Source organism: Parasteatoda tepidariorum, chromosome 8 (genome assembly GCF_043381705.1).
Source record: "Parasteatoda tepidariorum isolate YZ-2023 chromosome 8, CAS_Ptep_4.0, whole genome shotgun sequence".
NCBI classification, from domain to species: Eukaryota; Metazoa; Arthropoda; class Arachnida; order Araneae; family Theridiidae; genus Parasteatoda; species Parasteatoda tepidariorum.
In genome coordinates, this window is record NC_092211.1 from 89,156,188 (window position 1) to 89,172,270 (window position 16,083).

A 16,083-nucleotide genomic window follows, 5' to 3' on the forward strand; every position below is an offset into this window, starting at 1 on the left:
TGTTTTGGAATATTTCACAATGAGAATACTTCAAAACTCACAATTTAAAAGATCATGCTCGAAGATTTTAGAATTAGTGTCCTTTTCAATCCAAAATGACAGTTAAAAGCTTCTTCCCCTTTTGTATACTTTCATAATTAAAATATCATTCTAATATTAATATTACAATCCCATACAATGATTTCAAAATTGCTGGTATTAAAGACAGAAAGAAATTCTCCTCATTTTTAGTGGATCCAAATTTTGCATGAGTAAAAAAGACATTTCCAAAAGCTTGAAATATGAGCTTTCAAATTGTATCAATAGTTTTGGCATGTAAAATCTTTCAAAACATTTGCTGCTAAAAAAAGCTTGTTTACATAATCTTGTGCCCCATACATGTATATAATACATACATATAAAGTGCTGTTCAAATATTACATATGCATAAATTTTAAAAACAACTAGGCAAATTTGGACTACCTTTACCCCTTGTCAACAAAAAGGACAAATTACGAGTCCCCTCCCATGCTTATGTGAGAAAGTCGCATAATTTTTGACTTTACTGATTAACTTTGACTTTCACAGAAGCAATCTCATTAAAGGATCAAACTCAAATAAAAGAAGTAACTTAACATAAAACACAATTTATGCTATCATTCTGAGTATAATATTCTAAGCAAATCCTTTCTATTTTACTTTTGTGTTCAAAAATCTTGACCTCTCAAACTTTTCGAAAAAAAAAAAAAAAAAATTCCAACTTTTTTTCTTCCCCTTAAATCTTACTTTTATACCCAATTTGAAACCTTTTCCATTTTTATTGCGATAATTTTTTTTTATTTTGCTTTTTAAGAAAATTTCAAAAATAAAAGGATTTTTAAAATTTTAAAAATAAAGGGATGTCTGGCATAATCATTGCTCATATCCTTCTTCCCCTCCCCCCTGTTAGTAAAAATAAACAATTCGCAAACTCCTTCCCTAATGTGTATATATAGGGGAGAGGGGAGCACATGTGAACAAATTTTTTTATTTCCTCACTTTTCGAAAAATATCATCAATTTTTCATAGTAAAAAAGTCCATATGTTTAAATAGTTTTTTCTTTGTCTTGTGGAATTTTTTGAGATTTTTCAATAAAATATTTCTTTACTTTATAATATTTTAGAAAAATGACTTCAATTGTTCACATGTGCCCCTATTGGGGGCACATGTGAACAGGCCTGGGGCACATATGAACAAGATTAAAAACACAAAGCAATCATCATATTTCAAAGAAAAAAAATCTTTAATATAACAGATATAGATACGCATTATACTGAGGGGGTTGTAGCTCACTATGTGAATTTAAATTGTACAACAGTACTGTCAATAAGATAATAATATTTCAGCTGTACTATAACTTTTCCGTAATTGGGTTTTTCGCAACTTCATGTTCCACGGGTGTTGTAATGGGCCTTTTTCTTTCTTCTCTAATACTCTTTCATGCTTTTTTTTTTCATTTTGTCCATCTTTTCATTTTTAGCTTTAGCAATTCTATTTNTTAGTGGATCCAAATTTTGCATGGGTAAAAAAGACAATTCCAAAAGCTTAAAATATGAGCTTTCAAATTGTATCAACAGTTTTGCCATGTAAAATCTTTCAAAACATTTGCTGCTAAAAAAAGCTTGTTTACATAATCTTGTGCCCCATACATATATATATAATACATACATATAAAGGGCTGTTCAAATATTACATATGCATAAATTTTTAAAACAACTAGGCAAATTTGGACTACTTTTACCCCTTGTCAACAAAAAAAGACAAATTACGAGTCCTCTCCCATGTTTATGTGAGAAAGTCACATAACTTTTGACTTTACTGATTAACGACTTTCACAGAAGCAATCTCATTTAAGGATTAAACTCAAATAAAAGAAGTAACTTAACATAAAACAGAGTATAATATTCTAAGCAAATCCTTTTTATTTTACTTTTGTGTTCAAAAATCTTGACCTCTCAAACTCTTCAAAAAAAAAATTTTTTTTCCAACTTTTCTTCTTCCCTTAAATTCAACTTTTATACCCAATTTGAAGCTTTTTCCATTTTTATTGTGATACATTTTTTTTATTTTGCTTTTTAAGAAAATTTCAAAAATAAAAGGATTTTTAAAATTTTAAAAATAAAGGGATGTCTGGCGTAATCATTGCTCATATCCTTCTTCCCCTCCCCCCTGTTGGTAAAAATAAACAATTAGCAAACTCCTTCCCCAATGTATATATATATAGACATTGGGAAAGATATTATGTATGTATATAGATAGATAGCCCTTATGTATTTAACAAATTTAACAACAATGATGACATACTCATCAAATTAAGCCAAGGATGCAGCCAAGAATGAACAGGTTGAGTATCAGTTAAAGGATTCCAAGCTTCCACCTCTGCTTGAAGTTTTGGTAAGACCAGCTGCTCAAGAACGTTGTCCATGACAAACTGAGGGAGAAGGGGAGACCATGTATCCAAGAGTTCAATAAGAGGAGACCAATTACGAGCATTCCAACTCCTACAACATAAGAATTCATCACTATCAAGTATTTAATAGCCTAGCTTAAATACAAGATACATAATTTTTAACAACATTAATATATTTACAAGCATGCTAATAATTTTAATGAGCCCTGTGCTGGTACAATAAGTGGACCAGAATGGCTTCATCATGCTAAGCATGTATGTTAAGTATGTATGCAAACAGTGATTCTTCCATTATAACCACAGATACCATTAGCAATGCAATAGGTGTTATTTTAATGCCCATTCATTTCAATATAGTTAAAGAAATTGAGTTTCTTTCATGATAAAATGACTTTCAAGTCACAATAAATCCATTGATAATGAGTTATTTGATAATAAAAGTTTCGAAAAGAAATGATGAAAAGTTTCAAAGAAAAGCCAATATATATTTTTGTTATATTATCCCGCATTAAACACAGCATGAAACATCTCAAATTATTTTTGAAAGAAGGAAAGCAATACCCCTAGAAATCTATAGGTGAATGGAGGATCGACGAATGCTACTTGTACATGTTATTGAATTAAACATTATTGTCAATTTTAGGAATAATATTGGGCCACAGAAAGAATTCAAAACAATTTTTAAAAAAAATCATAAAATTATTTTGTACTTTATTCTGAATAATAAAGGATAATAAAAACCAGATAAAATAAAATGTTTGCTTACACAATCTAAAAGTACCTTGATAATGGGGAGATTTTATACTCAAAATAATAAACAATTAAATAAGCTTCGTATGAGTGTAGAAAAAGTTTATTTCTTTTAGAAAATATCTTTTCAGAATATATCTGCTACTACAAATGTGATATATATATATATATGTAACATTAATATTTTTATGTTATCCTAATTAATTATTCTAATCGAAATACATTTTTCGTNAACTTCGGATCTCTTTCGGAAATTCCAATATGGCCCCCAAATATTACTATAATTCAATTCCACTGTTAATTTCAGAAAAACCAATAAATTTAGTCAAGTTTCGATCGTAGATTATGATGGGGTGAATTTAAAACTGGCCCATCTTAAGAGAAATTTTACTAATCAAAATAATAATCTATATAATATAATCAAGAAGAAATAATCAGAATCCTATGAAGAAGAAATAATCGTTTCTTCTTTGGAGCGAGATCATAGTTCTCGTTTTTTCTTTTAGATAACATTTTGTTTTAACAAAAGACGCTTACCTCGCAAGAAGAAAAAAAAAGCTAACAGGGAACTATAAAAAAAAATTTTTTTAAACAATTAATGCTAAGAAACTAACAATGAATAACAACAAAAAACAAGCTAAAAACTAATAACTATAAAAAAAACAAGCAAGCAACAATTAACAAGAAAAAATAAAAAGCGGCAAAATAAAAAAAAAATAATGAATCGAATAAAAAACCGCAAAAGAGATAGAATTCATTAGTTTCAATGTCAACTGGGTGTGGCCAATTTATGGTCAAACAGAAGAGGGAAATTTGGGGGCAAATCAGTAAAGCACAGCTGTCAAGATTGATTGATCAGTTTTTTCCAACTTCCATTTCTTTATTTTGTTCATTGGAAATGCAAGTGTTTTTACTTCTCACTTAATTTTAAACTGCTTTAGAAACAGATGTTTCCTTTGACACAGATTTATTATTTTTTTTTCAAGCTTCTTTTTTATTTTTGAAAGATAAAATAAAGTAAGTTACAGTTACTTCAACATAATAAAATTCCAAATAAAAAGAATATAGCTGATTTTTTTTGTCTTATCAATATAAATTTCTTAAAAAAAAAAAGATTAGATCAGATTAAGTGCCGAATTTTGGAATGCTGGATTAGGGGTCCCATACCCTTGTCTTTTCACCAACCTCTTTATAACTGATTGATTCCTCCTAAACAGCTCCAATAAAAATGACACGTTGAGGAGGTGGGGTACACCCCTCTCTTAAACATTTTCTTCTCTCTTTCTAAGTTGAGTTACATTGGGTTATTTCCATTGAAGGAGAGGGCATTCTACCCACTAAAATTCCACCCTCAAAGATTGTGAAAGTGAAACTTATTTCCCCTTCGCTCTTTCCTTCAGAATTTTTTTGCGGTCTGCTTAGTTATTTCTTATTCTTGTTATTATTAGTTATTCCGTTACTATTAGCTGTTTCGTTATAATGTATTAGTTTTTCCTCAAATTGTTAACAGTAATAAATTTTAAAATCTTTCTTTTAATAAATTTTTATTTTATTTTTCTTATTACATTGTTATACGGATTTCTGTAATCAGTTCAGCCGTAATTCAGCTACTGAACATACAAATATTTTTTTGCTGTTCTTCTGATTTTTGGCGCAGCCCCAACTGGTAAGATCAACTTTATTTTATATAGTTTTGTTGTTTTCTTTTTTTTTTTTTTGCTGAAAAAGAAATTTTTTATTATAATTCAGAAATTAAAACTTTACTTTATGAAATGCATAAAAAAATTTAATTTTTTATTACACAGATATTCTAAATGGTAATTTAAAGGTCTCTTCTAAAAGGATGCTGATATACACAGTTTAGCGCCATTGCGGCGCTTGTGCCGGAGCGGCGCTTACTATAACTTTTTTTTTTAAATTTCATTTTTATCGAGGTGCGGCGCTTTCGCCGAAAAATACGGTAGTTAAAGAAATTGAGTTTCTTTCATGATAAAATCACTTCAGTTTTGCACTTTCAAGTCAAAATGAATCCATTGATAATGAGTTATTTGATAATAAAAGTTTCAAAAAGAAATGATGAAAAGTTTCAAAGAAAAGCCAATATATATTTTTGTTATATTATCCCACATTAAACACAGAATGAAACATCTCAAATTATTTTTGAAAGAAGGAAAGCAATCCCCCTAGAAATCTACAGGTGAATGGAGGATCGACGAATGCTACTTGTACATGTTATTGGATTAAACATTATTGTCAATTTTAGGAATAATTTTGGGCCACAGAAAGAATTCAAAACAATTTTTAAAAAAATCATAAAATTATTTTATACTTTATTCTGAATAATAAAGGATAATAAAAACCAGATAAAATAAAATGCTTGCTTACACAATCTTAAAGTACCTTGATAATGGAGAGATTTTATACTCAAAATAATAAACATTTAAATAAGCTTCATATGAGTGTAGAAAAAGTTTATTTCTTCTAGAAAATATCTGCTACTACAAATGTGATTATATATATATATNCAAATCACTATGCAATTACCGAAAGACGTATAAACAAAAATCACTAAAATAAACAAAATGCCAAATTTTGAAAAGTAACCTCAGTCATTTGATGATTTTTTATTCAACAGAACGTTACAAACTCTCAAAAGAGTATTGTTGCTATAAATGTTTTGAAAGTTTGACTGCGAGAAATTCAAACAATTTTCAAAATTATTCAGTCTTCGTCTGAATAATTTAAACACTCCAGCAAGCAATTAACTGACAAGGGAAGTACACATCAGTAAAATTCCTATTAATCCTTTCAACCCAAATGGGATCTATACGTCTTAAGGATTAAACTTTTCTCTAATGGATAAACAGATCCCAATTTTGCATGGGTTTTTATGTTTTCAGGGTTCTTTAGGCATTAGGGAATTAAAATATGACTAAAGGAACTTGGCAACACTCTCATATTTAAAATGGTGGGCTACGTTTGCGAGCATGCTAGTCAATCTTGTTTTAATTTACGTATTCTCTGAATTTTGAGGAAAGTAAACTAAATTTTTGCCATATTTTGTGTAAAATAGTTATGTTTGTTCTCATTAAGTAATAATTGTAGTATCAGATTTAGAAATTTGACACATTTTGTTTTGTAGGATAGATTGTCTTAATCATATGTACCATATATCCTAATCGTATGTACCAGTGGGACAATATATCACATTTGTGATAATAATATTATAAGACAAAATTTCAGTTTTTTTCTTTTTTTTCTCTTTTGATCATTTTATAACGGCAACTTTTGGATTCGAAAGGGTTAAAACAAAACCTTGCTTAAATTAATGAGAATAGCTTAAAGTATAAAGTTGGATAAAAATTAGCTGTAACACTGTTTCAGGGTCAATAAAACTCCTCAAAGATTGAGTTTATTTAATTCCAAAATATTTTGAAGTTTATGTATGTCAGGTCAAAGTGACAAGACATCTGACTCATAATCGAGAAGATGCTGGTTCTATTCCCAGTTAATCACAAGTTTTAATTTTCATTTCTAAATGTTGAAAAATGTTTTCTTTTTTCTATTTTAAATAAAGATATTTAAAAAAATTATTCATTAAATTTAGTAAATAAATAAAAATTTATTTCTTGATTTTAAATTATGTTATTCAAGCCAGGATAGCCAGGTCGGTAAGCCACTGGGCCCATGCCTGAGAGTTCTTAGGTTCGAACCCCGTCGGCCGAAGACTCTCCGCGCAGTAAATGGTGACTGATGCACGTTAAATCTGTCGAGTTGCAAAGTCCTCCATGTTCCCATAACAAATCTATACCTCAGTTGTTGTCGTCAGCCATTAAGGAAGAGGGGGTGTGATTGTTTTAGTTTTCATGTGGCGCAATCTTTGGTCAAGAATTCGACTTCTGTCACAGAGATACGTCACACCCGTTTATAGGGCAGACACATTCATACATCCATTCATTCCTCTACAGATCGTAATTTTGACCTTAACTAAAGATCGATCAAGCTCCAATTCAGTCCCCAGAGGTATTGATTTTAATTTTCAAATTAAAAATATTTTTTAAAGCCCTCTGAAATCTAAATTTTGGAAGAAGAGAAAGTGGAACAAATAAAAACATATTTCATGTAAAATTTCAAATGCATATTAACATAAATTAGCTACACAATTTAAATTGTTAAAAGTTGTAATTTAAGAAAATTAATTGTAACAAAATATATTATAGTTTATTTATAATATGCCTGATGCATATTTGTTCACGATGAATTCCTTTAATCAAATGTATATCGAATTAATCTAATGTACCATAAGAGCCAGACGCAATTATGCTACACAAATACAGTAGAGAACCGATGATCCGGAACGATCGGGACTATCGATATTCCGGATAACTGATTTTTCCGGTTTTCTGAATCGCTACAAAAAGCCGTTTTTTTGTAGTTAAACCCAACGGAAAAAAAAATTACAAATAATCTTAAAAAGAAAAAACGATTAAGTAATACATTAATGATTATTTCCAAAATGATGGTAAGGTAAACATCTTTCAAAAAAGAACAAAAAATCCTAAATTCTTATGAGGAAAAAAAAAAATTTTTTTTTAAATGGCGGGAAAACTAATCGAATTTCGTTCCGGTTTTTTGGTTTTCCGGTTTTCTGATTTCCGGATAACGGGTTCTGTACTGTAATACCAAATTCAAAAGCAAAACAAAGAATGGAACAAGAATAAAAGAAGAAAGATTACTAAAGCCTTTAAAGGTCATGGAACTCATATTTTTGAAAAGATTAAACCCCTGGCTTGAGTGTTGGAAAGATATGCTTTTCAAATTCTGACATACAGTATTTAAAATTTCCCATAGCCAAGACCTATTTTTTAAGTTATGTAATACTTTATATATTAAAATACAAAATCACTAATTCTTTACACTACAATTTTTATTAATGGTCTAATTTAGGGGTTTCATGCACAATGTCCGTTACAGTGCAAAATACGTATGTCTGAAACGCTTTTGTATGATGACGCTTGAAATGCTTGGCTAGAATTTAATTTTCACCAAATAATTTCGAAAAGTAACCCTGTTGAAGAAATTGCGCGGAGGTATACATAATTTGTTGCTTACAGGTGTAATCAAGTTCAGCTTCGATTGCTATTGTTATTCTAGGCTCTTCATTTATGATTCAGTAAATAAAGTAAGTTAATTGTTTTAAATAATTTTTTTCTGTTTATAATACTGCATCAATTTATTTTTTGACGTTTACGACATTTTATAATTCTAATTATCTGTGATAAAGTAGTTAAAGATTTCCACGCTACTGAATTAGGCTTAGTTACATATTTGTTTTTTCGATTTTATCTTTGATATAATAAGAAATGTCTGTTAATAAAATAGTATTATTTTAAAGATTCGATAGTTTATTCTTTTGCATATATAAACAATAATCAATAAAAAATTTCAGAGCTGTTCCTCTAATTCTTTTATGTGTGTAGAAAATATAATAAAAGGTAATTATATGGTATTAAAAGGTGTCAATGTACCATCATTTACAATTAAAAGGTTATTAATTGTAAATGATGGTACATTGACATTATAATTACTTTTCTTTAAGATTATATAACCGTATGTAGATTCTTAAATTATGATGCTTATAAAGATGAATTTATTGAAATTTTTAGACGTATTGTGTTTATAATCCCTATTGTTTTTCTATGATATAAAAAATTGACTACTATGATTGAGCTTATGTAGTAATGTGGTAACTGTAGACTTGTATATCACATTGAATTAAATTTAACTAAGTTAATACTAAAGAGCACCGTATTACATCTCTCAAATGTTATCTGATTCATTCATTGTTTTATAATAGGTGTAGTTTTTACTAATTGATGTATTTAGCGACATATTTTCAACTGAATTTACTTGTGCAAAATTCCAGTAAAGTTAAGATTATTTTATAATTATATATATTTCCCATCAATAATTCATGAAATACCAGAATGTATATAAGTACTGCAAGATTTCTTAATCAGAGGTTGCGCAAGCATTATCTTTAACTGTGGAGAAGTGATGCAGTTTAGCGATAATCTATGATGCACGATGGCTCAGTGGGGCTTTAGTGAGGGAACTTGTTTATTATTTTGATAACGAGTCTTTCCTTCTATTGCCCCTTCTAAGCCGCATCTTTTGATTTCCACAAACAAATTTTTCAATGCGAAGTTTTTTGGGAATCTGATAATATAGGTGTATTAGTAAGTATAATGGAGAGTATTTTACCTTATATGCATATAGTTTTTGTTTACATCCTCATAAAAAGATATATATATTGTATTATTAAGCTGTATGTGGAATTCCATGTGGATTAACATATACTGCATTATATTTAAGTCTTTTTAGCAGCTAATATAAATAGTTCATTTAACCTATGGATTTTGGATACCTAGATGTTTAACAATTTTGGTGCATATTAAGTGTTGCATTATCTTACTAAATCTAAGAGCCAAAGTAGGACAGTTAGTGAGATATTCATTGGTGCCCAATGTGTTTTAATTACCATGTCCAATCATGAGCAAAGCATTTATGAATGCTAAAGGAGAGAGGTCAGCTTATCCGATTCACTAGCTTTGAAAATTTACACTAGGACATTACCAAAAGTGCCTCTCCTTTTGTGGCGAAATAATGACAGTAGGTAAATATTGTGAAACTTGCATACAAAACGTAAAATAGATGAAATTTGAATGCCTGTATATAAGAATTTAAAAGAAAAATAATGACAATTTGAATGGAATACCTTTATTATTTAATCTTCTAATCATGAATCATTATGTTCATGCTTAAACGTACTGTGTAACCGTTATTGCAAGAGGGTGCATTTTTATTTACAAGCATAGCATGCCTAATTTTTTATTTTTTTATTTACAGCTTGTACAAGGTTTTCACGTGAATTCCCAAATAATAAGCCTACTGTTCAGTTTTTACTAATACATGGGCTTATATACAGTTTGAGTTAGGTAATTTTGTTAATTGATGTTTGTTTTATGATTTTAATATTTTGCAGTGTGATAAATGGTTTTTAAGATAAAATATGCTTCTCTTGGTGTTACTTATTTGATAAATATTTATTACTTCAGTAAGTATAAGGCATAATAACAGTATAGACTAAAGTACAATATGGCAAGATAACTTATATTTTAAGAAAGGATTACCTATTATTTTTTAAATTTTCTAATCATTCTGAAGTGACATCAAAAGTAACCACTTAAAAAAATTTTTTAATATTAATTACATTATTTTATGATTGTTAGTTATTAAAAATTGGTAATCCATTGTATATTTTAAATAAACTTGTAAGAAAAATAAATCATTTTAAAGTACTCAGAATGCAAAGGGTTATCAAGTGGCTGAATTTCCATGAAACATTATTTATTGGCAATAATTTTTAAATTGTACTTAAATGCTTAAAACCACATAATTAACAACTAAATGTATAATTTCAGTGAAGTGTCATTATATGCTTGTCTATTTTTGTTTCTTCAATTCTAAGAATCTTTTTAAATCTTCTGTGTCACAAATACAGATTTTAAGGCAAATTATGCTTCGCCTAATCATGTGAGAAATAATAATTAAAGCAGTAAGATTGTCATAATCATATTAAAATTATATTATTTAATCATATTCATTGCAATATTTAATCATGTAAAATTAATTTACATATAACTATAATTTTACCTATTTGTATGAAGTAGGCTTTAAATGAGTGTTCTGAATAGGATCAAATTAATTTTATCCATGTTTTGTATCAATCTTTAATATTTACAAAGAATGAAATGTTAAGATAGTGAAACTGAATTACCAAATACTCTGTTTTTGAATTGTATACAATTTCTTAATGAGAAAAATATGTACTATCACTTAAATAATAGATTTTGTTAATATATAGCTATTTATCTAACTATTCGCATGAATTTGGAATGCATATATATACATACATATGTTTGAAAAATTCTTTTAAATAAAAAATTATCATGAGTTTGCATACTTTTAAAGATATGGGTATAGCCAAAGATACTATTATATAAGATTAATTATATAATAGTATATTACAAGTTAATTACTTCACACACTTATTTTTTCTTGTCATGAATATTATAAGACAATTTTAAAAAATCATGTATTCTCTAAAAATTCATTAAAAACTTAATATCATTATTAAATGAAAATGTATTCTTCATTATCACCATCTGTTCATCGAAATTTAGCGCCATCTGGCAATGATTTGATAAACTTTCTATCCAAAGCCGAAAATCTCGCAGCCAGTTGTAAACGGATAGGTTTGCAACATTTGGCAACTTTTCGCTGTTTACAACTGGCTGAGGCGTCAAAAATTTCGCCCTGCACATGCACGTTTGCTCAGCTGGTTGTACCCACAGATACAAGTGTGCAAAATTAACAGTCACCTTCAGCTCACAGGGCAACTAAATATAATTACTAGAAATTTTTAAAAAAATTTCGGCCAGTCGCCAATTTTTTCCGTCAAAAGTATACCCTATATTTCTTTATTAATAACTATGTGATTATGAATATTTTATAACATTCTGAAAATAACTATCACACTACGTCATTAAATATTTTATTCATTTTAGAAAATCATATTTTGAGAGAGGATTTAAAATAAATGCCTTACAATATTAATATCAACAATTTTTTTAATAGTTTAAGAAATTCAGTTTCATTACATTACATAAAATTTTAGAAAAAGTGGCCACAGTAAAAAATGCTAGAGTCAGCAATTGGCCATTAGCTAAAATGCCTAATCTAATTTTAGCCTATGATATCGGTATTTCTAAATCTTTTGTTGGCTTAATTGTACTTATTTTTTCCTACTCTTCATACATTTTTGATTTGCACAGGATGGAAAATCCCATTGCAATGTTTGATTAGGAACTAGCTATTATCAAATAAATACTGAATAATGGACACTTTACTATTTCTTCTTCTTAGCAGTAACCACAATGTGACCTGCATTTGTGGTTACTGGAATTCGTTTGCGAAACATCGCTTTCCAATATAGAAACAATCTTTAAAAATGTCCATGAAAGATGGATACTAATCGAAAAATTACAGCATAGTTCAGACTATGCTATTCATTTACTTAATTAAATAATACTTCAGACTTAACACACTTAGCTATTCATTTACTGAATGGAATAGCAAAGTGTGTTAAACCTGAAGTATTATTTAATTTTTGCATTGAGCTATGAATTTTGGGAATTGAGTTTTTTGCACCGTGACTAGTTATATGACTGCAGAACTATACTTTCGATTACGAAATGTATTTAAAACAGTAAATAGGTAATAAAATTTGAGTTGATGAAACCTTGGTAAAGTACTCTTACTTTAACTCTATAAATTAAAAAACATACAAAATGGCTTTACGAACAGGGGGCATCCAGACATCCCATATAAGATGATGATAAGGTTCAGGTTCTTGTCCCATACCAGATATAGCAGAACTGTCAGATTCCAGAAGAGTTTTCCAGTCTTTAAAGATATCTATGCAGTGGAGATGTTGTTCCAGTGGATTCCAATCAGATATGAGTTTCTCAACCTTTGGACAGATATATTTATTTTAAATAAGCTATATAAAAAATTACAAAACTTAACATTTTAAAACTTGTTTGATGTGATATAACCGTTGTGTTGCTGAAATATCTATTCAGAATCTTTTTTTCATATAAAATATGATAAATTTATTATGATATTCTGTGTGGAGACAAATAAGGAATTTGAATAAAACAATATTATGAATAAGCCTTCAATTATCTGCTTCAAAATTTCATAATTTATGGAAGATATATTAGCTAATCTGAGAAGATAACACTTGCAGGGGTCTGTCTAGGTTTTTCTGAGAGGTACCTATTTTGTGAAAATTTAGACATAATTTGTAAAAAATTAAAAATTATATTAAAAAATCAACACAAAAATATGGATTTATCGTTTCTTAAGGGATACAAAAATAAAATTTTAAGAAAAAGTATTTTGTGAAACTACCGTTTTTCCTAAAATTGAATTTGTGAAACTACCGTTTTTCCTAAAGTTGAATTTGTGAAGGTACCGCTAAACGGTAGTAAATTCAGCCTGGACAGACCACTGACTTGAAACTCGATCCATCATTTCTGCATTTTTCGTTTTCTGAATTGTTTTAACTATCCACTGACAAATCCTATTCTTATCACGTTAATAATAGCTGTTTAGACCCTTCTTCAAACTTAGCAGGTTCTTGCGTCTAACATTTAGAAATTCAAACAACTTTTCAAAAAAAATATAGTAGTTATTTCGTTTAATGAAGAAAAAAAAACAGTAACTTCTGATGCTAACGAAAATTTTCCCCATTTAAGGGAAACGCTTCTAACACGCATTTGATGTTTACCTATCAGTTGATTGAAGCTTGTGTTGTCAATTCAAGAAATTGAACAAGTGCAAAGTGATAAGGAAGGCAGACAAATAAAACCACAACCAGTGCCAATATTTGCAGAAGGCTTTGAAACAATGATAAACTTTCTCTATTCACACAAACTTACAGAAAATGAACAGCAATCTGATACAAATGTGGAAACTTTATTGCTTACACTTAAAAAAAAAGTTTTTTCAAACCAAAATTTCCAAATATTTTAAGCAAACATCTTTCTTTTGCATAGTAAATAATTTTGCATAATTATTTTAATTATTAATTTTAAGTTCATTATTTTTTTATTACTTTTTATAAATTTGTAAGACATTATTTGATATTCGGTTCAGTATCTATTGCTTGCAATGCATGGTCTCACAAGAAATGATCGATCGAGATTCTACTGTAATCAGTTAAAGATTGCTGTCAGTTTTAACCCTGTGAGAGTCAATCTTGGCATTTTCTGAATTTTGAGCTGCAGGCTTTCTGCATCCAAAAATTGATTTACCCAATGAATGGGAAAAGAGGGAAATTGCAACAAAATTTTGAAGAGTAGTCTGCTAAATTATTTTACTATAAAAAGTTATAATTCATTGCTAAGAATTAAAGCCAGACCCTGGATCAACCTATTTAAAGTCATTAGAAAAGAAGCCTGACTGAGAATTTGTTGATCAGCATAACTGGAGGAATACACCAGAAATTTTCAAGAATCTGTTCCATATTTAGAACCTTGTTATTATTGTACTTATTCAATCATCAATAAAAGAAACAATTATTTAATGTCACTTGGAGTCAAAAATAGTTTTGCACCTTATGATTACCAATAAAATATGTTGAACAAAATAAAAGGCATTTTTTATTAGTCTCAAAAGCGGTCAATCGAAAGCTATTAAAGGTTTAGAGTTAAAACATGAATGTTATTCAGTCTTACTAGACAACATAATTTTTAAATAGAAAACTTATGTCATTTGTTAAGTTTATTTTACTATAAAATTTATTGATTTATAGTCTAAATAAGGAAAATTGTCAAGTAGTAGCAAAATACAAGGATTTTCTTATGAAAAACAGTAGAGTATGACATAGTGATGAGGAGAGAGTAAAGAGATAAGAACGTTTTATATATTTCTCCCACACCAATNTAAAATTTATTGATAAAGTATATAGGAAAATTAAAAAGTAAATAAGAAATAGTAAAAATTAAGAAAATGAAGAAAAAAACAAGGGCTTAACTCTGCACTTCACTTTTCACAAAAGGGTAAAAGAACTTGTTACAAAATTCCATTGTGACTATTATAGTCTAAATAAGGAAAATTTTCAAGTAGTAGCAAAATACAAGGATTTTCTTATGAAAAACAGTAGAGTATGACATAGTGATGAGGAGAGAGTAAAGAGATAAGAACGTTTTATATATTTCTCCCACACCAATTGCTTTTATGCCATCAAATCAAGGGTAATTGTCACTAATACTGGAAGTAGATTAATATTGTACTCGACGCACTATAAAAACTTTGTCCTTCATGTTATTTTCCTGGCATTTAACATAATTTTTGAATTTGAAATTTCATCAATTCTTTTTTAGATAAATAATATTTTTTTCTTCCTCTTAACTTCAACAAAAATTTGGAAAAAATCACAAAAATTTCAAGGCATATATTGAAATGTTTAATAATTAAGGACACTTTATTTTTAAGGAAATTAAGGAATTCAAGGACAATTTTGAGCCCTGTTAGAGATATTTGATATTAATTAATGAAAAAATAAATTAGAATGTCCTACCAAAGGACCAACAATAGTGATGGCCAAATCACTCAAGTTGTACATTTTATATTCTTCATAATAGTCATCTTGAAGATCCTTAAAAATTTTAGCAGCCATCTCTAATGTTTCACTGCAATCCTCTTCTTCTTTATTACTTTCCAAGCTAAATAGCATAAAAATAATGTCTGATAAGAATAAAAATATATAAATATACAGGGTGTTCAAAAAGTACATTGAGAAATATGCATTGGATCAAAAATCTAAAATATTATCAAAAGATACAAAACTCCATCCTTTCAATCTCACCAACTGAGGTAGTGCAAAAGGGTAACTTAGAAATAATTAATAAAAACTATTATTGCAGATTTGGATTCTTACATTACAAAAATATATGCTAATTACCTACGACGCACATTGAGACAGCTCTGCCTCCTAACAAATCACTATGCAATTACCGAAAGACGTATAAACAAAAATCACTAAAATAAACAAAATGCCAAATTTTGAAAAGTAACCTCAGTCATTTGATGATTTTTTATTCAACAGAACGTTACAAACTCTCAAAAGAGTATTGTTGCTATAAATGTTTTGAAAGTTTGACTGCGAGAAATTCAAACAATTTTCAAAATTATTCAAATTAACAAAATCAAATAAAAATTTCTTTTAATTGTTAATAAATATTAAAGCTGATGGAAATGCATTAAATTTACC

At 28.5% G+C, this 16,083-nt stretch overlaps 1 protein-coding gene across 2 annotated transcripts in view; it reads right to left on the reverse strand.

The window, feature by feature from the left end:
- The window catches only part of LOC107448882 (septin interacting protein 1), a 54,216-nt gene that overhangs the window by 13,221 nt on the left and 24,912 nt on the right, over window positions 1-16,083 (reverse strand). For both annotated transcript variants that reach the window (XM_043038805.2, XM_043038804.2), the window contains exons 9-11: window positions 15,391-15,535; window positions 12,590-12,774; window positions 2,324-2,520 (exon numbers count right to left, since the gene is read on the reverse strand). In XM_043038805.2, the coding sequence (XP_042894739.1) occupies window positions 2,324-2,520; window positions 12,590-12,774; window positions 15,391-15,535 (527 nt within the window). The remainder of the gene's footprint in view (window positions 1-2,323; window positions 2,521-12,589; window positions 12,775-15,390; window positions 15,536-16,083) is intronic.